Genomic DNA, 23382 nt, shown 5'->3' with positions numbered 1-23382 from the left:
CCCACCCAGTTACAGCGACTACATGGAACATGCTGGGAGGGTGCCTGGGGCGCCAACCCCACCCAGGGGCCCGGCCGGGAAGGACGAAGCAGGACCGGAGTGTAAGACTCGTGTTGTCGGGGTTCTGTCTCCCCTTCCAAGAGGGACTGGGAGTACAGCTGTCTGGGGGGAACGGGCACTGCAGGAGAGGGGTGGGGCGGCCGAGTCTTAAACGGTGCAGAAATTCATATTCCGGTTCTACAGGAATCTAAGAACGAGAACGGATTTGTATTCTTGGAGAAGCACATACGGAAGAGGAAAATCCAGAGAAACCAAACGAATATGTACAATATCATATAGCACGTGTCCAGGGCAGCGGCTGGGTCCCCGCTGGGGTCGGCTTCAGGTGGGGAGTTTTGGTTCTATGCGGAGAGAAGACTCGTAGAGGCTTTCTTCATCCATTACAAAAGATTGGTCCAGTAGGTATTGGGTTACCTGAGGGGAGAAAAAGGACAGCAGGGTTATGGGACCTTCATGATACTATGACTGGACACTGGGTGTCTCCTGGGGCCGAACACTCTTCTTTTGGGAGATGGAACTCAGGGGCACTTGACCACTGAGCCACATCCCCAGTCCTATTTTGTATTTTATTTAGAGACAGGGTCTCACTGAGTTGCTTAGTGCCTTGCTTTTGCTGAGGCTGGCTTTGAACTCGAGATCCTCCTGCCTCAGCCTCCTGAGCCACTGGGATTACAGGCTGCACCACTGTGCCCTGATGCCCAAACAGTCTTATAGGGAGTTAGGCACACATAAGGTAAGAAATGTGTTCAATAATGTTTTGTCTTAACATAATCTTAGTCTCATATTTAACATTGGCTTTTTCTGTGATTAAATCCCTGGGTGCAGGTACTGTGTTCAATTCCCCAGCACCACAAAACAAAACAAACAAACAAAAGCAACAAGAAAACAAAAAAGGAAACTTTAGAATGTTGTTAGAATGTAAGAAATGCCAGTGAGCAGGGCATGGTGGCCCACACCGATAATCCCAGTGACTCAGGAGGCAGGAGGATCACAAGTTTGATCACAAGTTGCTAAGTTTTCTTAGCAACTAAACGAGGCTCTAAATGACTTAGTGAGACCCTGACTCAAAATAAGAATAAAAACAGGGCTGGGGATGTGGCTCAGCAGTAAAGTGCCTCTGGGTTCAATTCCCGGTACCCTCTCTCCCCCCCAAAAAATTGCCAGTGAGATTCCTATTTCTCAGGTATCCATCAGGTTGTTAAAAGTCATTGAAAATATATATTAATGCCTTGATTTTCCTTAGCATTCCCCCTTTTGTTGTGGTGAAGAATACATAACACAAAATGCACTATTTAAACCATTATTAAGTGCACAATTCACTGGTACTAGGTATACTGACAACTCTGAGTTATATGTGTCAATATATGTGTATATAATGTTTTCTCTTACAAAGGATAGTATTAAATTATCAGGATGCAAGTTTTGAGATGCAATTTTTGAATCTTAGTGGCAGGTGAATGAGTATTCACAGTTCTTTCAATGTTTCTGTTGAAAAGTTTCCTAATAAAAATGTTTGGATAAAATGTATGCAAACATTAGGATTATGTAGTACTGTGAGATATTCATTCCAAGAGAGGCAAGTGGAGACCGAGCTGCCTGAGCAAAGAGCCTCCATTTTTTGACCTTAATGTGACTCACTCTGGGGTAAAGTGCTGGAGTGTAAAGTCAGGAAGAGTCACGCTTGTGAATTAGGTTCTTCTCTTCCCTTCTCCCTCCCTACCCACTCTTACTCCTGTACAGCAAGAGAACAGAGCTTAAATCTTGTGGGCAGTCCCCGGTTCCAGAAGATGTCGTTCCAAGATTCATTTGTGAATTGTTTGGAGCCAAATGTGCATCCCCTCCACCCTCACCCCAGAAATCCAGAACAGAAAGGAAAAATAAAGTACTTCTTATTACACATTTGAGAGTCTTCTGATAGTCAGGAAAGTCAAGCCTTGTGACTCTTGTCTTGGCCAACTGACTCTGCCACTGTGAAGGTCAGAACCAGCCGTCTTGAATGCTGATTAATAGTCACAGATGAGATGACTCTTAAGTCTGCTTAGGAGCTCACTCCCAGCACCTCTAAGAAGATGATTTTAGATGTCACAGTCTGGTTTAACCCACACACATGGATAAAGATATGTTGATTTACCACCATGTAAAAGAGGCTAGTCTTCTAGCCCTAGCTAGTGCTTCTAGGAACAGTCCTTTCTTTAATACACAATTCTCTATGTTCCCAAACTCTCTGGGGTTCAGCAGACTGATTAGTTTTTCTCCATAATGAGCATAGTCAAGATAAATTTCCCTCAGATGTTTTCCTTTAGTGGGACACTGGCTGCAGATACCACCCTGGCAAGTCTGTAATGAAAGAAGTTTGAAGAGCAATAATATTTACTTGTACATTAGAGCTTGAGGGCAAGTTTAAAGAAGTGGCTGGAGACAAGAGAACTCTGAAATTTTGTTTGTAAATTCTGAGACTTTCAGGCACTATGTGTCCACAGTACTTTCTAGATGTAGCCCCTGTTGGTCTACATGGCAATGCTCAGCTACTGGGCAGGATGAACACCATTATGGTCCCCCAAACACTGCTGATTACATGGAATAATTTTGTTTTAGTATATTATAGAAGAAATGATATGGCAATATTAAATATGTCCCCCCCCCCCCTCATACTGGGGATTGAACCTAGGGACGTTTTACCACTGAGCTACATCCCCTGCACCTTTTATATTTATTTTTAAATTTTGAGATAGGGTCTCATTAAGTTATCCAGGCTGGCCTCAAATTTGTGATCCTCCTGTTTTGGCCTTCGGATTCACTGGGATTATAGGTGTGTACCACGGTGCCCAGCTAGCATAGCATTTTTCAAAGAGATGATTAGACCCCGTGTCTCTTGCCCTGGGGGAGATCAGACACAGCCGTAACCCATCCTTTGGGAGGTCAAATCAGAAAAGAATCACAAGATGGGTCTGATTTGAAGAAGGGACAGCTCATTTCTGACCAGGTGGACAGGGAGTAGGGTCAGCTTTCTCACAGGGATGGCTTTCGAGCTAGGCCCATGAGGATTTAGGATAGGAAAGCTGGCAGGTGTGGAGGGAAATGGGCGGAGGGCTGTCCGGACAGTGCCACTGTGAAGGAGCCAGCAGATGGGTAAATCTAGCCGCTTACCTTTGCTTGGTGCTCTATTTTGTAGGCAGTTTGTTGAAATTGGCGAATCTCTCGGATGATATGGGATATCTATGGGAAGGAAGGAGAACTTTAGAAGACAGTCTGCTCTCTTAGTGCCCCACCCCCCAACCCCTTTGCAGGACTGAAGGGCATTAATGCTGTCTGATGTCAGTCTCTTAACTTCATTCCAGTTGCCTCTGGGAGGGTCCCACTGGGGTACCCTGTGACTTTCCCTCCCTCCCTCCTGCTCCCTTTATTTTTTTTCTTTCTCTTCCTCTGTCCATTTTTTTCTCCCTCTCTTTCTCTTTTTGTGGTGCTGGGGATGGAACCCAAGATTTCATACCTGTCAGGCAATCTCTACCACAGAGCTACACCCCAGCCCACTTGTAGTTTTCTTTCTTTTTTTTTTTTTTTTGGTACCAGGGATTGAACCACCAAGCCACATCCCCAGCCCTTTTTAATATTTTATTTAGAGACAGGGTCTTGCCGAGTCTTGCTCAGGGCCTCACTAAGTGAGTGTTCTCTAAGTGGCTGAGGCTGCCTTTGAACTCATGATCCTCCTGCCTCAGCTCCTGAGCTGCTGGGATTACAGGCATGTGCCACCACACCCAGCTTGTAGTTTTCTTTAAGCCAGCAACCTGCTTCTGAGAGTAACACGTGTCAAGACTCTATAGACTGATTATGTTAATGATTGAAAGGAGGGGGGGGAAAACCCCTCCTTCAATCAGTGGCAAAATCTTCCAACATTGCTGTAGCAAAACCTTTCAACTCCAGCAAAAGTCAAAGGGATCTAGGTGTCACATGCGTAAGACGCTATGTGAAAGTGCCCCTCACCAGGATGGGGCTTCCGATACATGTTTGAGAGAAAAACACTTTTGATTAAATGCGAAGGCCCATTTTACAGCAGAGGCCCTCTGTTGAAATGGGAGGGGAAAAGCCGGAAGTCCTGCTCCTGCTAGCCTGCTAGGGAAATTCTCCTTGGACCCCCCTCCCAGGTCCTAGATTTTTTTGGAGAAAATTTAGGAGGTGCTGGTAAGTGACTGCTTTAGCCACGTAAGGCAAGTATTTCTATGAACAATAATGGATGAGGTGTGAATGAAGTTGCAGGATTTGGCGTCAGATCTGGGCTGCAGACCTGACTCCGCCTTTATGAGACCTTGAGCTGATCACCTGACCTCACTGAGCCTCAGTCTGCTCATCTGTACAGTGGGGAATAATAAGAGCACCTGCCTCTCAGACTCAGCACCTTCCAAATGCTACCTTGCTTCTTATTGGAGCAGTCCACTCTGGCTTCTGTTGGGGACGCCATGTGGAGCAGGCTGGACTGGGGGTGGAGCCTGGGTGGCCCCAGGTGAGTCTGGGTTTCGGTGCCCCTCCCCTTGCTTCCCCTCCCCAACAGCCACACTGGGAAACACACCATCCTCATTTTGGAGAAGTTGACCAGGCCGTCCTCCGTGTAATTGGGCGTCCCCTCCTCGATGAAGGCCAGGTCGGTGAGGTACATCCCCAGGTAAGGGACACAGGGTGGGTCACAACTTAGAAGCAAATGACATTAACAAAAGTTTTTCACTTAAAAAAAGAAACTTCTAAGAATAGCACACTCTCTGTCCCCCATGCATATTTTGCTTGCTAGAAGAAAAGGGTTTCTCTTTAACAATAATAATAGTACATAATAGTACTGTCAGGTGGGCCTGGGGTCCCTCCTCTGGGGGAGGTGGTGGGGTGCTGCTTGGGCCTCTTGCACAGGCTGGGCTGTCTCAGTTGTTTCAGTGAGTCAGAAGGCCCCCTCCACCTCTCTGCCCTCTGTCCGGTCAAAGTCCTTGGGCTCTGTTGCCAGCTTCCTCCTGGCTCACCTTTGCTGTCTTTTCACTACTCTCCATCCAGATCCTACCCCTGAGTCACCTCCCAGAGGGCTCTCCAGCCCCTGCCCTTAATTCTTGCCAGCCACTCTGTCTAGCACCCTTTCCCTCTCTGCTCCCTAATATCCATCCTCTGCCTCCACTGGGCTTGGGTTACCATAGCAAGAAACCTTGGTCCTCTGAGTTCACTTTCCTGGAAGTGGCTTCTGGGTAGGGCTTGGGTGATGTTTCCATGACTGGGGACTCTTAGAGGTCTGGGTTTTCAGGAGATGGGGCCCAGGTGCTCATGGGGCCTTTGATGGAGTCCAGCAGCCACTAAGCTCTGGTAGGGCTCCCTTTAGCTCTTCAGGGGACTCCTCACAGAGTGCTCTCAGCTCAGCACACAGATAGATGTTGGTGGAATTGCTGTGAGTGATGTAGGTGACCGTCATTTCCAGCCCATCTCATTTGTCTCTTTGTGGCCATTTGACAATCCTGCCAAGCTGAGGAGATGAGGCAGGGAAGATGGCAGAGCAAGAACAGAAACTCAGTCCTGTTTCTCGCCTGCATGCTGTGTGATCCTGGGCCTGTCCTTCTCCTCTCTGGTCCTCAGGTTCCCCATGTGCAATGGCATTGATGTCAGCTAAGACAATTTTAGGTGGACCAAGAGTTTATTATTATTATTTTTGGCACTAGGGATTAAATCCAGAGGTGCTTTACCACAGAGTTACATCCCTAATCCTTTTTATAAATTTTAAATTTTGAGCCAGGGTCTTGCTAAGTTGCTTAGGGCCTAGCTAAGTTGCTGAGGCTGACCTGGAACTTGCAATCCTCCTGCCTCAGTCTCCCAAGTGGCTGGGTTACAGGTGTGTGCCACTGCAGCTGGCTCTGGGAGTTGATTATAAGTGATGTGCATATTAAATAGCATTGATTCACGTGGCAAGAAACGTAAGATTTTCCATTTTTCCCCTGGTGCTCCAGAGGAGCCTCATTTGGGTAGCATGTCTTTGACATTTTCAACACTCATTTCCTCTCCCTGCTTTTTCTCATTTTTAAATGAATAGTAGCAAGCGTCCGTATCAGAGTATGGGCAAGTATCAAAATCCAGACAGAATTAAATGACTTTTTTTAAAAACATATTTATGCTTTATGGTGACCTTGTGTTCACAGCAAATATGCTGGTTTTTCCACTGATTGTTATGATACACAATTATCTTACTTAAGTTTATTTTGTGGAATAAGTAAGTTCAAGGAGACTATTAAGTCGATGTGAGGACAGCTGGCACATGGGCATGGTAAAGCTATGACGGAGGCAGAATCCCAGTGCAAGGGAAACAGCAGAGAGGGCTTTCTGAGCCTTGGTCCTGTAATGGGAGTTGAAATCAACTTAGGGTGTAGATTGGATTGAAAAAATGTGGAACAGATAATACCTGAGTTGACTGCATGGAATAAAGGTAGATATGTTGTTGAATTTTTGTTCTTATTATGCAATATACATTTGTATACAGGATTGTAATTTCAAATACACACACACACACACATACACACACACATACACACACGCACACTTTTTTGGGTATGTGGTGCTGGGGATAGAACATAGGGCCTCATGCTTGCTAGGCAAGTGCTTTACCACTGAGCTTCATTCCCAATCATAATCTATCTATATTTATACATCTATGTCATCTATATCTCTATTTTTAACTGGGCTATGATAAAATAAAAGCAAGGCTCATCCTGGCCCCTGGAGGATGATACCCTGGTTCTTTTGGCCCTTCTAGTGGATGATTGTCAGGCGCTCAGTCTTTATTTTTCTCTATCTATCATACTCAAGTCTGAGGACTGGGCTTATGGAGCTGATGTAGAAATAACCCAAAGACCTGAGATGTGCCTTGGGGTTGGGAGGCTGGGGCATTTGACTGTGTGCAGGTCCCATGGGGTGCTCTCCCCTCCACTGGTCACCTCTGCATGCAACAGCAGCCAAGTAGCTCTGGGATGCTTGAAGGAAGAGGGGAGAAGGGGGTGGCTAGGAGATTGCCAACTGACTGTGAATGATCTAAAAATTCAGAGGATTTCTTTCTAAAGCCTTATAGGGTCTCTGACCACTTAGACTAGAGAAAAAGATTAGGGGTAGATTTCCATGGGATATTTATGAGGGCACAATCCAGTTGTGGGAAGGTGACTGACCTGCAGTTTAATCATTTGCAAGGGGTGCCAGCAACCCTATCAAACTTTGTCTCTATTACTATCTCATAGTGAGGGGCCTTGAATGAGGGGGCTAGAAAACAATCTTTCTCTCTCTCTCTTAGAGAGCCCTGTAGGTAAATGTCTGGGGTTGCCAGAGGGCTGGTGGAGAGCTCCAAAGGCACCATGCCCTGGAACTGAACCACTCTGAGCTTCTGAATGACTAGGGAATCATTTTGGGGGCTTCGCAATGACAAGATATCTAAAGACTGCCTATTCTGAACCTTTATGTGGGCTTGGTCTCAGGTGGGATCTAGCCTTGCCCTTGGCCAGGGTTTATCCACAAAGCTGACATGTGGGATGCTTCCTCTGTTGGCAGAGCTCTTGTGTGCCTATAGCAAATGTTTTAGGGGGGCAGAGAGGGAACACACCACCTCCATCCTAAGAGCTGTAGCTGGTTCCCTGGGCGATGCCTCCTGGTGGCACATCAGTGCCTGGTGACACCTGGCATCTGAGCCTTGCCTTTGGTCGTTCTGAGTTCCTAGACTTGATATTTATTTCTAGCAAGAAGTTCTTGATGATGTCAAGTGGAATAATATAACAGATCAAGTTGTGCCAGCCACTGAAAACAAGGTGAGGTTGCCCCACCTGCCCAATGCCAAGCCTCAGGAAACAGGCTCATGATAAGCATGGTGTCCCTCTCCTTCCCCCACCCCTACACCTTCTCCTTTCTCTGCAGTGCCCCGGCTCTGGGTTGGGCTACTCTGTCTTACAAGTCTCTGCTGCTGTGGTAGGGTATCTCCACTCCTCCCATCTCGAGGCCTGGTGAGGGGCATTCAGGGAGGACTTGAAGGATGCTTGGAGTAGGCTGTGAGGGCTAAATCCCTAGGGTTCAGGATCCAAGGGACTAGCATGTGTTTCCTTGAACTCTGCAAGGAAAATATTACAGTGTGGTGGTGTAGAAAGTCCCATCTTGCTTTTTACCACTTAGACACCAACTGCTTTGTGGTAAAGGCAAAAACCAAGATAGAAATAGGTACTTGACCTTGCCGGAGTCTCTAAAACTCTGAGACTCCAGAACATCAGCCTTTGGATTCATGGTATCCACAGAGAAAAACAGATTTTTACCTCATTTAAAGAGTGTAGGGGGATGGCCTGACAGTCAGCTGGCTGTCACATTCCTTCAGGGTAGTTTCCTTTCTTAATTTAGGGGAAGAACATACAGGCTGTCCTCTGTATTCATCTAAATCAAGGACTTCCTGTTCAAATTTAGGACAAATTGCACAGATATGCAAATGGGGAAGTCAAAACCGGAAGTGACCAAATGTTATTGCTAAAATTTAGTTCATAGTCACACTTCTGTTGCATGGAGCTATTCTGATCACTGAGAAGGTGACATGTGGGGACAGTCTTGTGGGCTTTGCAAGGGTGTAGGTTCAAGGAACGAGAAGTGGTGATAATGTCGTCTTGGGGTGCCTAGGCAGGGAGCTGAAGGTACACATGAAGGTTGTAGGTGGAACAGGGGATACTTAAGAGCTTGGCTGGGAGGCTGGGGTGCAAGATTTGGGAGTGAAGCCTTGGTTGGTAAAGGCAATAAGTCCGTCCTCCAGCCTGGTGCTGCACAAGAGTGGAGATTTTAATGACGGGACCTAGGAATGGGGCCCAGAACCCACCCATTGAGGCCCATCCCAGGGTCCTTGTCTGGGTGGATCACCGGCTATGCCTGCAGACTGCTAACTTGTTTCTTCTGCCCATTGTCCCCTGCCTGCTGAAACAGGTTCATGCAAAGTTGCTCTACATGAAAACCTTAGAGCCTTAGGAGAAAGGGAGCAGCAAGGTCTTGGCCCAGGCTCTGATCGCCTCCTTCCTCTGCATGACTTGCCCTCCAAAGCCAGAACCTGGTTTGCATAAGGGTCTTAGCTCCCAGAATGCCCAAAGGCCCCCTCCGCCCTGTGCTGCAGGCAGCAGAGGGGCCTGGGGGAGGCACTTACACAGGCCCACAGATAACCCGAGAGAGGAAAGACAGTCAGGATGGGGACTCAGACAGAATGGGAGGCCACAGAGGCAGTGGAAGTGGCGGTGGCTGCGGCAGACGAAGAAGCCATGTGAAGGAGGCGGATGGAGCAGCGCCCCGGGGCAGATGGACAAGTTGCCCAATGCACGGTGGGGCTTTTCCCCACAAGCACAGTCCACAGGGGCTCCAGGGAGCCCGGGCGGAGGAGAGACGGCCGGACAGCACAGATGGGTGGAACATCTGTCTGAGGACACAAACAAAGTGGAGATGGTCAAGGCAATGGCACACAGAGCTGGCGAAGGACGGAGGACAGATCAAGTAGGGTGGGAAGGAAACAAGAACAGGAGGCAGATGGGGCTGGCTGAGTAGGAGTGGGCCGGGCACCAAAGCCACTGTCAAGGGCTGGCGGCTTTGGCTGTCCCATTCCCAGGTGCCAGGGGTGGTGACCTCCAGTTGGACCCCTATCGGCAGGGTTCATGAGATCCCTCATGGAAGGGAGGAGAGGATTCTGGACTTTATAGGGAACCAGGCCTCCAGGGGTCTCCCAGGGTCTCTTCAAGTTCCAGTGAGTAACCAGTCAGGCAAGGAGAGAAAAGAACACTCCATCAATGAAAAGAGGGCAGAGCCGAATGGAAGTCTGAAGGAAGAAGCAGCCACTGGCAGCGGCACATGCAAAGCCCACATTTCATGAGTGTGTGGCCACAGTGTGTACAGGTGGGCTGAGCCACTGCTTCCCTGGGAGAGGCTGCCCAGAACCTCATGGGACACAGTTCGAGGGAAACCTCAGAGCACTGACCTTGGAGGCCAGTCTGGGCCAAGTCTAGCCTCCAGTGCCATGGTCGTGTGTCCTTGGCACAGCCACTAGCTCCTCAGCTTTTGTCTGGAAAAATGGGATGGGAGGAGCTGCCTTAGGATAGTTCTCAAGAGAGACAATTTCAGCCATGTCTGGAGGCATTTCTGGAGGGTGCCCTTAGCATCTTGTGGGTAGAGACCAGGGATGCTGTTAAGGATCCCACAGTGCACAGGACAGTCCCTACAACAAAGAACTATCCTGGTCCAAGTGACAAGAGTGCTGGGTGGAGAAACCCACCTCACACTGTTGCAGTGTGGAGGGGTAGAGAAGACTCTTTGTAAACTGAAGGTGTGATTTTTGGTAAAACTGTATTTCTTTGATTCTGTGACGCCACTGTCTGTAATCTGCACTCTTGTTTTGATGTCTCATTCTCAAGAAAAAAGGAAAGACAACCACATTAAACACACTGACTTGAAGACATACTCTGAAGTCAGAGTATTAAAAGAAAAAAAAAGTGCATTGAGAATCAAGGAATTGGGCACCACTATTGTCATCAGCATAGCCACTGTGTTTCTGGAGATTCCAGTGTCCCTCTTTTGCTTCTCCTAGGACATGCTACCAAACCCTGGATTTTCTCTGGTGGAGGACAAAGCTGACCCTTCTTTGGGGTCTGGGAATCCTAGGGGTCTTGTGGGTAGACAGAGAGACAGACAGATGAATAGACTTCCTGCTCTGGCCGGCATGTTATGTGGATGCCTCTGCAACGAGGGTCTACAACTTTAAATATAACAGTGACAAAATGACACATAACTTACTTTTTCAGAGCTTCTCTGAGATTCTTAAATCTGCCCTCTGATGACACAAGCTTTTGGAGCTTGTCAATCAAAGCTTTTGTCTAGAAGGAATTAGAAGGATTTACTAACACACAGCACACATGAAGGCCCATAGCTCTGGCCCACACTCCAGCATGCTGTCCTCCAGGCCACCAGAGCTACATTTGCTTTGGATTTGGGAACTTCCTGTGTCTGGCAACCTTGCCCCCCACCGCCTTAGGAGTCAGGCCTGGGTCCTTGCTACAAATGTTGGTCCTCACACATATCTCTCAGAATTTGGAAGTGGGTGTGCGAGGCCTGACTGCTATGGCATTCAGAAACACCACAGGATCCTAAACCAGGTGGTCAGAAGGATTTGGTAGGTGACTCAAAGGAGCCTGTGTTTCAAGCAGGGAATGGGTGATTTTCCATTATCATACTTCACATGAACTCTACCCAAAGGATGTGACCATCTTCTCACACCTTCACTTTGATGTGCCAGGAACACTTCCCAAATTAAAGACTCAAGAAAAAATATGGAAGATGAATTGATCATCAAAGAAGAAAAGGCCTGGGTGGAGAAGAGGAAACTCCAGGTTGAAGGGTTGCCACATGATCACCCCAGGCCTGGCAAGCCCACCTGTCAGCTGGGGCAGGGTTCCAGTGGCTTGAGATTGTCTGAAGAGACCAGATGCATCCCGTGGAGGGTGTGCTGTGTTGGGTCTGGCCTGCACCTCTTTCCCAATGGGTCTAGAGAAATCCCTGCACTTCTGGGGTTCTCATCTCTATCATTTATAAAGGGGTGAGATGATTAGTGACTTCCTTTCTGGCACTGGTCCTCAAAAATCCAGAAGGTGGCTGAGAAACTATGCTGGAGAATGGCCATGTGCCATGTGACCAGAAGCACTTGTCAGCCTGGAAGGGGACGTGGCCATAGATGCACTCAATCTTTGGTGAAGATTGGGAAAATTTCATGGCCTCCCAGCCCATGCAGCTCCTTCCTGGATAGATCCAGATATTTCCTAAGAGCATTGCTAGTTCAGATATTGTAGAGTTTTGGGAGACACAGAGAAGCTAGATCAGAAGGTCTTGGTGGCCACATAGTTCTGGGTGAAGTGTCATGGAGCACTGAAGGTCATGAAAATGCACAGAGGCTGTTCTGATGTGTGGTTTTTCTGTATTCACCTGAGAACACTATGTCTCTGAGCTTAGAACATTTTGATTTCTTTTGTATCCCTATGAGGATTGTGTGTGTCTGCTCCTTCTATCCGGGAAGGAACTACATGGGCTGGGAGGCCATGGAATTTTCCCAATGCTACTTAAAAAATGTGTTTCACCCTGAAGCAGCTGCCATCCTTTGATGTTCCCTGGGGTACCAGGTCCCTGAGCTTGGGAATTTCTGCTGGAATATGGAAGCCAGTGGGCAGAAATGGGGCAGGGATTTAACTATGCCATTGAAAGACTCTGTCTTGGAGGCCTTGTCAGGAAGATGGCTATATGGCCTCCTAAATACCATCCCTTCCCGTTCAACGATGAAAGACTTCTGGTGGCCAAGAGTGTTTTCTCCCAAAGAGGCCAAAATGTGATCTTTAGCCAAAGAGAGGCTTTTTGTCTCTATAAATACAACCATACTGGGAACAGGAAACAAAATCATGTCAATCTATGGAGGATCATCAGATTCTTTTCTGAAGAAGCATAATTGTTGGCAAAGAGGATGGGGCAAGGGGTTGAAAGAAGAGAGGATAAATGAAAAGTATGCTTGATTACTTGATTCTTGTCCAGGACTGGACTGGACTTGACATGATGCTTTTCTGCTTTGGGTCAGCAGATTTAAGAAAGTGATAAAAATAAGCTGCTTAGGCTGTTTCAGGCCTCTAAGAAATGTGGCCATTTTGGTGGATTACAAGTGTCCCTGGGATACCTGTAGAAATACAATGCATTGCCCCTGGTTGGTGCTGACCAGGCTATGGCCAGGGATTCCCAGAAGCCCTTGGAGCTAGGCATTGTGCAAATGTACAACTACTACATAAAGTGAAGGCTGGGAGAAGCTGCCACAGAGGGTGGAGGTCTGGATACACTGCTAGAGGTATCTTTGGTTTTTAGACCAGCTGCTGAATGACATCCTAGAATGCAGGCCAGGCTGCACACACTGACCACACTAACTTCCTTTGATTTGCACTCCTGGGAGTGAATGGATTGCCTCCTGGGATTTCAGGATGGCCAAGGTGATTCCCTCCCAACTCCAGAGGAGAGTGATACTGGAGAATGAGAGGCCAAGAGATGTAGAGTGTAGGTTCTAGGCAGATCCCCAGTGAAGTGAAGCCTGGCCTGAAGAGCCCCTGGAAATGATGGCATAATCCTGATAGTACAGAGCAGGAGGAGAAAGATTTTGATCTGGAATGAGCCCCCCAGACCCCGTTGCGTGAATTTTGGCAGGCCAAAAGAGCCCAGAGGATGTGGTGGTTCTGCAGAGCTCAATCCCTGACTTCACCAGTTTATGAAAGCATGTGCCACATGTGGCTGGATGTGGCTTGCATCCCCAAGCTCTTCTGTCCCAGCTTCTGTTCTTTCCTGGAACCCACTAACAGTGATGGTATCTTTCATGGTCCTTATGCTGATCTTGGCATCCTCATGTGCCAAGAAGCAAGATGTCCAGCCTCAACAGGATGGAAGGGGTTGTCCCTGCACACTCTGCAGCCCTGCTGTCATCAGGGGCTACAGTGACTGGAAGGCTGGGGAAGGGCACCAGAGATGTCCCAGGACTTCCCTGAGTTTGGCAGCTTATCAAAATAGGAAGGATTTCTGGACCTGCTGCAGGCTTGGTAGGTAGGATCACAACCTGCCATTGACATGAAGAGAGCAGTGAGAGCAGGTGATAAAGAGAGCAGTGAAGGGGACACAGTAGGCAAATCCAGAGTGGTGCAGATGAGACAGGCCCCCTGGAGACACCAGGTCCTGTGTGGCCCACCCATTTGAATGACCACAGACACTGCTGCTAAGGTATCTGTGCCTTTAAAGGCTTCCCCTATTCATGGCGGTACTTGTCCAGCCTCCTGCAGACATGCAGGCTGGGATTGGGACATCCACCATGTGTACCAGGTAAGTGGTCCAAATGCCTCATTGCATCCTCCTTTAAGGACAGTTGCCCTCTCATAACCCTTTTATTTTTGAGAAGGAATTCACCTTATGGTTTTTCAGAATCATGTTCTGATGAACAAAGACTAAACTCACATTTAAGATGATGAATTACCCAGTGGGTAACAGGGATCAACTAACTTTGGTGGCCAGAGGGCTGGTGAAATAAGAGTTCTGACAAGGATCATCTACCATCTCAGCTGCACTGAAGATCTGGGCTGAGATATCCATGAAGATATCACTCTTGTCCCAACCCAAGAAAAAGGGTGTGAAGGCCAATAATCATGACTTCTCACTTCCCACTTTGGGGTATTAATTACTCATGTGAGAAGTAAATCTCACAGGGCCCACTCCTTTATCTGTGGGCCTGATATCTGGCCCTGGTTGACATAGGGGATATGACTCTCTGTTTTGCTGGTGAATAAAACATCCCAGTTCTTCACCCACCTCTGGATGCCCAGTGGCCAGCCCTCTGGTCTTTCCATCCCAACCCCAGCCCAGCCCCAGGTGGCGACAGTGCCAGCCTCTTGCCCGCACCTGCTTAGAGACTTTGAGCCATGTCTTTTTGAGCCGGAAGATTGCACTCCGGTTCATGGAGGAGGTGATCTCCAGCACAGCGTTGTAGTTGTGTAAGCAGCGGCATATGTCGGCCACAGCTACCCACTTCTCGATGGCACTCACCCTTGCATTGATGTCCTCATTGCGGATGATTTCTGAAGCAATCAAGTTACTGATCTTTAAGCCAACGCAATAAGACAGGAAAAAAGTAAGAGGGAAGAATTACTATAAAGATGTCAAAACATCATTATTTGCAGACACAATTGCCTGTTTGAAAATGCTAAAAGAATGAAAAACAGATTATCTTCAAAATAACAGTGGGGATTTGTAGTTACCTAGGAACTTAAATTTAAAATCGTGTAGGATGTTACATGGGGGAAAGAGATACCAAAGGGTGTAAAACTCTTGAAAAATGGAGAAAGAGATCAAGTTCCCAAATGGAAATATAAATACATAATTTTTCTCAAAATAAATACATGAGTTTTAAAGTAATCAATTAAACACCTCGTAGGAGTTTTCTCTAAAACTTGACAAAGTGATTCTAAAGTCCATCTGGAAGAATCGATAGTTATAAAGGGCCAAGCTCTGAGGGAATCTTCCTCTGTATGGCCCGCTTGGACAGACACAGAGTTTGAGGCTTCGCTGACCTCACATACACAGTAGAAGAGACCTTAACTCAGCCAATAATCACATTCACACAAACAATTCAAGTGTAGGTGGTATCTTGAGTAGCCAGGGTATGGGAAACTGGGGCCAGACATCAGGAAACTTGAATTTCAAGGAGCTAGGGCAACATGAGGTACCAACCTCCTTGCACATTTCTTTGCAACTTTCTATGAATATAATTATTTTAAAATAAAAGTAAAAAGGACCTCTTATTTTTTTTTAAAAAGGTAATAAAATAATATTTTCAGGTGAATAATAGTTATAGGGTTTTACTACCAAAAAAAACCTTCTAAAAAATAATTTCTTCAATTTTTTTCCAAGCTAGAGATTTAATGCAGGGCTTCGCACATGCTAGGTAAGCTCTTACCACTGAGTTACATCCCCAGACCCAAAATAATTTCTAAAGATTTCTAAAAAAAGGTACTATGCAACTACTTAAGGATGGAAAACTACTTGAGAATGATAACACGAAATAGTGCATGTATTATATCTCCTGATTAAATTGAGGTAGTGGTTATTTTTCCATCAAGAAAGCACTGAACTCAAAAACAGTTTTACATAAAAGTTATATTAATTTATTTTATTTTTAATGTTTTGGTACTGGGGATTGAACACAAGGGCACTTTATCATTGAGCTACATTCCCAGAACTTTTTATTTTTTATTTTGAGACAGGGTCTCACTAAGTTGCTGAGGCTGACCTTGAACTTGAGATCCTCTTATTTCGTCCTCTTGTTGTTGGGGTTACGGATGTGTGCCACCAGGCCTAGATATACTAATTTTTTTAAGAAGAGAGAAAAAGGGAATACCTGCCAATTTATTCTACAAAGACAGCATTACCTTGTAACCAATACCAGAGATAGACAACACGAGAAAGGAAAATGACATACCTATTTGTTTATACACCACAACTACATTGGAATGGAACCACCACTTGAGCCAGTCATCCCACTCCTCAGATTATACCCAAAGGACTTAAAATCAGCATACTACAGAGACACAGCCACATCAATGTTTATAGCAGCTCAATTCACAATAGCTAAACTATGGAACCAACTTAGAAGCCCTCCAACATATAAATGGATAAAGAAAGTGTGGTACATATACACAATGGAATATTACTCAGTCTTAAGAATGAAATTATGGCATTTGCAGGTAAATAAACAGAACTAGAGAATATCATGCTAAGCAAAATAGTACAATACCAAAAAACCAAAGTCCAAATGTTTTCTCTAATAGCAGATGCTGATTCACAGTAAGGCGGGGAGTGGAGAATAGAGGTATTCTGGACTAGACAGAGGGGAGTGAAGGGAGGGGAAGGGGAATGGGGATAGGAATGATAGTAGAATGAATCTGATATTACTACTCTATGTACATATATGATTACATGACCTGTGTAACTAAAACATGTACAACATGTGTAATGAGAAGTTACACTCCATTTATGTATGATGTGTCAAAATGCATTCTGTCATGTATAACTAATTAGAACAAATTTAAAAATATATATTAAAAATAATGTCAAATAAAAAAGGGTGTCATTTACCATATCATTCAATTAAAGAATGATCATTTCATATGACCATTTCAATAGTTGGAGAAAAAAATATTTGATAAAAGTCCATATTCAGCCAGGCATGGTGGTGCATGCCTGCAATCCTAGCTACACAGGAGGCAGAGGCAGGAGGATCACAAGTTCAAGTCCAGCTTTGGCTACTTAGTGAGACTGTGTCTCAAAAAAAATAAAAAGTGGGGATGTATTTCAAAGAGTGAGGTCCTGGGTTTAATTGCCAATAACACACACACACACACACACACACACACACACACACAATTTTCATCATGGGAAAAACCATGAGCACACAGGAGTAGAGAGGATTAAAAACACAACACCACCTTGATGAAGAAGCAAACAACATCCTACACGGGGAAATAGCAGAAGCATCCCCTTTAACACTAAGAACAAAGCACACTGTCACCGTTTCCATTTCATGTTGTCCTGGAAACGGTGGGGACTAGGATGAGGCACCCCCGGCCATCTTGCTGGTCTCACCCTAGGTCTGGGCCTCGTGCTGGAGATCTTTGCTAGTACCAGTCAGAAGGACAAGGAAATTGAAGGCAGAAGGAAAATAGCAAAAGGAACCCTTCCTGGGGGAGATCAAGAAAGCTGCCGCCATGGAGACATGTTCTGTGTCTCTGGATGCAGAATGATTTGAACACAGATGGCCAAGTGCCAAGGAGTGACCAGGCAGCCTCTGGAGGACTGTGTGGGCTCAGAGGGGACTTTCCTCTGTGTAATGTGGGGGATGCAGTTGAACCTCCTTGAGCCTCAGTTTCTCCCTCTATAAAATAATAGCGGATTAAATGAGACCATGTCTATGAAGGACTTATCGAAGCGCCTGCCAAGCAGTAAAAAATGAATGATTACTTTGTATTCTTGTCCTACTCAGTCCCGGGCACACAGTGGGACAGCACAGGCAGTGTTGTGCTGCCTGGCACTGTGCGTGTGTGTGTAAGGTGTGGTAGACCCAGGTCTCTGGCAGGCGGGTTTCCTAAAGCTGTCTGGTCTCCATTGCTCTCTGTCCTGGGAGACGCAGGGGTCGCCAATTCTGCCCTCTGTTCACAACAGAAAGTCACCTGGTGCCCAGGACTGGTAGGCTTCAGAGGGCTCCGCCCCTCTACTGCAACAGTGGGTTTTTTCTGTTTCCTCCTGGCTGCCAAGGACCCACCCTGGATGGGCTGTGTTTGCCCATCCCCTGCTGGGGTTAATACTGGGGCCCCTGCAGGCAGGCGGTCAGCATAAGTGGAATCATGTGCTCCCACTTCCGACTATTAAAGGCTCTTATGTTGATGATTAAACTCAGAGGAATGAAGATGCTGAGTGCAATTGCTCTCAGGGCTGTCACGAGGTTGGGTGTGGATGGGTCCCAAGGATCTAAGGGGTGGAGCAAATAGGGAGAAGTTGCTGGGAGAGATATTTTCTCACATGGGCCATCTTCCACAGTGCCGACATGGAAGGCATGTGCTGCCACATAGAGCCTCAGTTTCTCAGTCTCTAAAATGTGACAACAGCGCCCATCTCTTAGGTTTGGTGTGAGCTTTAAATGAGATTATTATGCATGTAAAGCACAGTGCTAGGCAGGAGGTAGGAACTTAGCCAGGGGCAGTTACTACAGGAAACTTGGCCAACACTGTGCAGAAGAGACTCTTGCCTTAGTGGACTGCAACCTGCTTGGCCTTTGATCTCTGCTGCTCTCATGGTTCTCTGAGGTGGGCTTCTGGAAGCTGGGTGTATACGATGCACTCGTCTGATCTTAGTGTCCTAATCAGAGTCAGCCCAGGTCCTTTGTGCCACGTACATGGGGCTGCTTTGCCGTTTTGGTATTTGGTTCCATCTCTACAGTTCATCCCCAGGAAAGCAGAGAGGGTGGGGTGGGGATGGACTAGCAGAAAGGGACTGGCAGAGTCAGATACCAGTCCATCCTGATTTTGCCCAGGGATACTCACAAGCTTTTGGTTTCAACCCAGTCTTGTCCCTTAGTCACTCTGGGGTCTTTGGTCTCTTTAATGTGATCCCGGGGGGCCTGCTTGCCCATCATGAAAAGCAGGGGGGTGGTAAGAACATCACTTCATCACTTCCAGGGCAGTTGAAACTCCTGGCCAACATTTCAAGAGGTCTGGAGGGTTCTGGGTAATGTATGTATGATTAGAGGGAAGTGGTCTGCCATTCTGCAGCCTAGTAGTCCTTGTTTCTAGTACTCAGTTGAGGTTAAAAAATAAGAAGCACAGCAGAAGCCCATCCCTTTCTTCCCTTCCTTTCCATCAGGCTCATCACACACCTGCTCTGAGGTGACTCCTCTAGGAACCAAGGCTGGGCTGAGTGTCTTTCTCTGATTGCCCCTGTTAATCGTCATGTGACCTTTCAGTGGTCAGCCCATTTAATAGATGAAGAAACTGAGACTGAATGAAGCAACCAGCCCAAGGTCATATGGCTGGGGGTGGGGACACTGGAGAGGACCCAGGTGGTCTGGCTCCTGCCAGTGTACAGCCTGCCCTACACTCAGCCCCTTGAGGGTCCTGCCGAAGAAACTCTGGCAGAGGAAGATGCTGCCATGCATACGCACATCATTGAAGTGCTTGGTGGTTTTCATGATGTAAGGGGTCCTTTCGTTCTTCTCCAGCTTCATCCAGCCTTGTCCAAAGAACTCCCTGCAGGAAGGAAAGGGAAATCCAGGGTGGATGAGGTACTGGGGACTGAGTACTAGGCAAGCACTCTACCACTGAGCTACACCCTCAGTCCTCTTTGCTTTTTGAGGTTCCCGTTTATGGGAGAGCTACTGTCCTCAGAGCTCTGGAGAGGACGGAACCCTGGGCTCAAGTCTAGCTCTACCTCGTTTTGGTTGTGTAGCTTCAGGCAAGCCCTTTGTGCCTCAGGGTCTAGTTTTCCCATCTGTAAAATGGGAATAACCATGGTAGTTTCCTCACAGAGTCATTGTGAGGCTGAAACAATGAACAAGGCATGGGAGAATCGTCCTCAACTGTGAGGAGGGTGGGCTCACTAGGTTTTGTCAGGGGTCTTGTTTTCTGTAGGGAGAACTCATATTTTACTGACTGCGGGGGTTGGTCTGTGGAACAGGGGCAATGGAGGCCACAAAAAAGGACTGTATAGAAGGACAAGGTTGCCTTCAAGCCAACCCAGCAGCACATAGGACCTCATGGAAAGCCACAGACTGCTCAGGCTCCTGACTGGACAGAATGATGAGAAGATGCAGCTGGGCAGGATCCCAAGGGCAGGAGGGGACAAGGGGAGGCAGGCTGGGTATGAAAATCCAGCTTCTCCTTGTAGAGGAAGCATATCAGGAATAATGATGATTTCTACGACCAGGGACATGGCGGGTTTTCAAAATGCCAACGCTCATTTAGGTGAGGCTGCACTTCTGTTGGTGAGGGCTGTGAGGGTGCCAGGGGTTCCTTTCTGGAAAGCAGAGACCAAAGCCCTGCATGATGTGTAGTTTCTGATCTGGAGACTCCAATTTTGGAAAACTATTTTGGAACAATTGTCAGAAATTCAGAGAAATATTTGGTTACAAGGATGTTTGGTTTTAAGTTCAGTTTTAAATATAAAAGTGAAAACCACCCTATGACTTTATAATGCTGTTAGGGAATTCTGTACATTTATTAAGTAAAGAGGGATGCAAAATTATTTAAGCAATATGATTATCGTGAACACTGCAGATGATGACTAGAGGCCAGAGCAGGGATCACCAGGCCTTGGGGTTTCATCAAAGTTCAGAGCTGTTCCCAAAGTCTGTGCCCGGAGTTTGCATGAGCACATGTGTGTGCCCATACACATGCCTGTGTGCATATTTTCTTGCATGTATATGTGCACACATACATGAACACGGGCTCTTTCTAGACCTTCAGAATAGGAGCTCTGAGCGATGTTTCTGGAAAAGTTTTGTGTATGTGTATGTGGGCAGCTGAAGTAGAGAACTTTGGGGAAGGAAGGGGAATCCATACATTTTCATTCCAAGCTATGGAGAGTCCGTGCAGCTCTGGGACCAGCTGCCCATGTCTCAGGATGTGCTAAAGAGACGACTGAGAAGCAGGAGAGGGAGGAGCTAATGCTCGTGCCCACTTACTCATAAGGAATCTTCTTGAAGACGAGGTGGTCCAGCAGGGTCAGCTGTTCTGCAATCTCCAGGGCCGAGTGGTTTTCAAAGGGTTCGGCTTTCACGCCTTCTGCCTGAGGGAGCAAGGTCTTGAGTCACTGCCAGGTTTTCTGGCCACTTCACTGAGGGACTCTGTTCAGTTCTAGTGGTGGGGGAGGTGGATGGGTGTGATAAGGGGAGGAAAGGGGATGGGGAGCACAGCCTCAGGGCTTGTGTGGCCCAGGGTTTGTGTGGCCCAGGGTTTGTCACACCCTGTACGTGTGGCCCGTGCTTCAGGATCATCCTGTGCAGTTGTCACTCACTCTGCCAGTGAGCCACCGTCACCCTAGTGTGTGACTGAGACAATGGAGGCTTGCTGAGCTCAGGTCATCTGATTCCAGGATGTGTTGGTTACTCCCTTCAGGTTCTATCTGGACCCCAAACCATCCCAATACAATTTCCTTTTGAAAGTCATTTGCCTGTGTGCATTCCCAGGTAAGATTATCACCTGGGTCAGTGTTCCTGTCCTGTGCCCAGAAGACAGCCATCTCACCTAGGTCCTGGGCTTCCATGGCCCTGGAACCTGGGAGTCACCCGTGGACATCACCTTAAGAGGGTCCACAACCTTGACTAGGGCAAGTCCCCAGGGAAACATCAGCCAGGAGCAGTGGAGCCCAGGGCTGGGCTGACAGAGGAGTGAGCACAGTGGGAGGCAGGGGCTGCTGTTCTCCAGCACGAAGGCTCACAAAAAGTCCGCTGGATCTGGAGTGCACTGGAGGGAGGGAGAGGAGGAGAGGAAAGGGATGATCGCATTGGTCTTGGGAGGAGCCTGTGTCCACCGAAGGATGAGCCAGGAATGAGGATCCTCTGCATCCCTGCACCCTCTGGCCAAATGGGCCAGGCAGAAGTAGAGGGAAGTCCCTATGGCCGTGTGGGCTAACAGGGGGAACTGCCACGTATCACTCATGAATTCTGCTTCCTCATGCTCACTCCACCCTTCCCAGAAGTCCCAGTGGGCTGAACTGAGCACCCTAGACCATCTGCACTGATTGCAAGGGAAGTGGGGTCCATGCACACCAAGGGAACAAGTCATTCCTCCTAGACTAAGTGTTTTCCTCCCTCCACCCTTCCCATTTCTCCTGCAAACATTGAGGTCTGCATTGCCAGGCTTGTGCTAGACATGGAGATACACAGACTTGAAAACACAGACCCTGACTTCAGGTGCAGGGTGCCCATCATGTGGACAGAGCAGGGATAGTGCAGGAAAACAGCCTCTGTGTATGTGTACGTGCTGGGCAGTGGGTGGGTGGGGTTTGCCATGGATGCTTCCTGCCAGAGTCACCAGGGCAGGGAACAGAAGCCCCGCTGCAGGAACACAGGTGTGGGGAACACAGTGCCTTCGGGAATAATGAGTTCTTAGGAAGGCTGAGGGGATGAAGGCAACAGGGACTCTGCGCTGCCCTGTTGCAGGGCAAGGACACTGCGTGGGACCTTTCCTGTGTGTTCACAGGGAGGGGGCCCCCAGCCTCTGAAGCAGGTGAATGAATGAATACAGGCAGACAGCTCAGCCACAGTTACTCCAGAGGGGCCAGCACTAGTGTCCAGGGGCCGGACCCAAGATGGTTGTATAGTCAAGTCCAATGGTGAGTCCAGGAGGCCAGGCTAGGGTATACCCAGGGTACTGAGTAGCCCAGAAGCTTGCACCAGGCTCTGAGCCAGGAGAAGGTGTACTGGTCATGGAGTGGCAGGTGGTCTTCTGCTCTTTAGGTGTGGCCGAAGAAGGAGGGTGACCCTGGAAGCAGAGGTCAGAGCCAACAGCCTGGGCCACATTTCATAAGGCTTGTGAGAAACCTCATGGGGGCCCCACCCAGGCTCTGGGATGTTTGGATGCTCAGCAGCTTGGCTGCCCTTTGTTCTGGAAAAGCCTCGGGCAGTTCACGAAGGAACAAGGGCTCTCTACTCTGAGGGATAAATGTTCCAGCCTGCTCCTCAAGGAGCCAGTGCAGAGGGGAGGGTTTGCCCAGCATTCTGGCCTCAGAGGATCGGTCTGAGAGAAGCGGTATCTGGGGCACCAACTTCCCTGCGTGAGGGAAGTGCAGTGCTGCCACAGGGCAGGTATGGGTAGGGTTCTGCTGCTCCATGGGTGGCCCCCACGTGTACCCCAGGTGGGGACGGCCAGTTCTAGGAATCAGGAGGGGGATTGTGAGAGACGAGGGGATCAGGGGTGCAGGATCCAGGGTTCTAACAGACCAGAGGTCACCCAGCCAGCCTGAGGCTGAGTCAGCAGGACACAATCCACCTCTCTGGAGGCCAGAGTGAGTCTGTCTTGAGCATCCCTGGCCACCATGATTCAGGGAACAAGGGCTTTGGGGCTGGCTCATGGTGGCATTCTGGGGTGTACATCACCACCCTGAAAGAAAAAGTGGGTCCTAGCAAGTCTGGAAGTATATGAGACTGCCGTTCCCTTATGCAGCCCGTTAGTCTATGTTCCTTTGTGGTGAGCCCAGCTCACCCACTGGGGACCT

The 23382-nt window shown here is 47.9% G+C and overlaps 1 protein-coding gene across 3 annotated transcripts in view; it reads right to left on the bottom strand.

The window, feature by feature from the left end:
- Positions 1–23382, bottom strand: part of Rasgrf1 (Ras protein specific guanine nucleotide releasing factor 1) — a 111892-nt gene continuing 88510 nt past the window's right edge. For 2 of the 3 annotated variants that reach the window (XM_047542041.1, XM_047542042.1), the window contains 7 exons: positions 20849–20952; positions 19331–19415; positions 14521–14718; positions 10852–10931; positions 4625–4742; positions 3208–3276; positions 1–474 (listed from right to left, as the gene is read on the bottom strand). In XM_047542041.1, coding sequence (XP_047397997.1) covers positions 382–474; positions 3208–3276; positions 4625–4742; positions 10852–10931; positions 14521–14718; positions 19331–19415; positions 20849–20952 — 747 coding nt within the window. In that variant the 3' untranslated portion in view covers positions 1–381. The remainder of the gene's footprint in view (positions 475–3207; positions 3277–4624; positions 4743–10851; positions 10932–14520; positions 14719–19330; positions 19416–20848; positions 20953–23382) is intronic. The other variant, XM_047542043.1, reaches the window with a different exon arrangement.

Source organism: Sciurus carolinensis, chromosome 2 (assembly GCF_902686445.1).
Source record: "Sciurus carolinensis chromosome 2, mSciCar1.2, whole genome shotgun sequence".
Classification (NCBI taxonomy): domain Eukaryota; kingdom Metazoa; phylum Chordata; class Mammalia; order Rodentia; family Sciuridae; genus Sciurus; species Sciurus carolinensis.
Note: the sequence above shows the minus strand (reverse complement) of the source record. Positions and strands in the feature narration are given on the sequence as shown.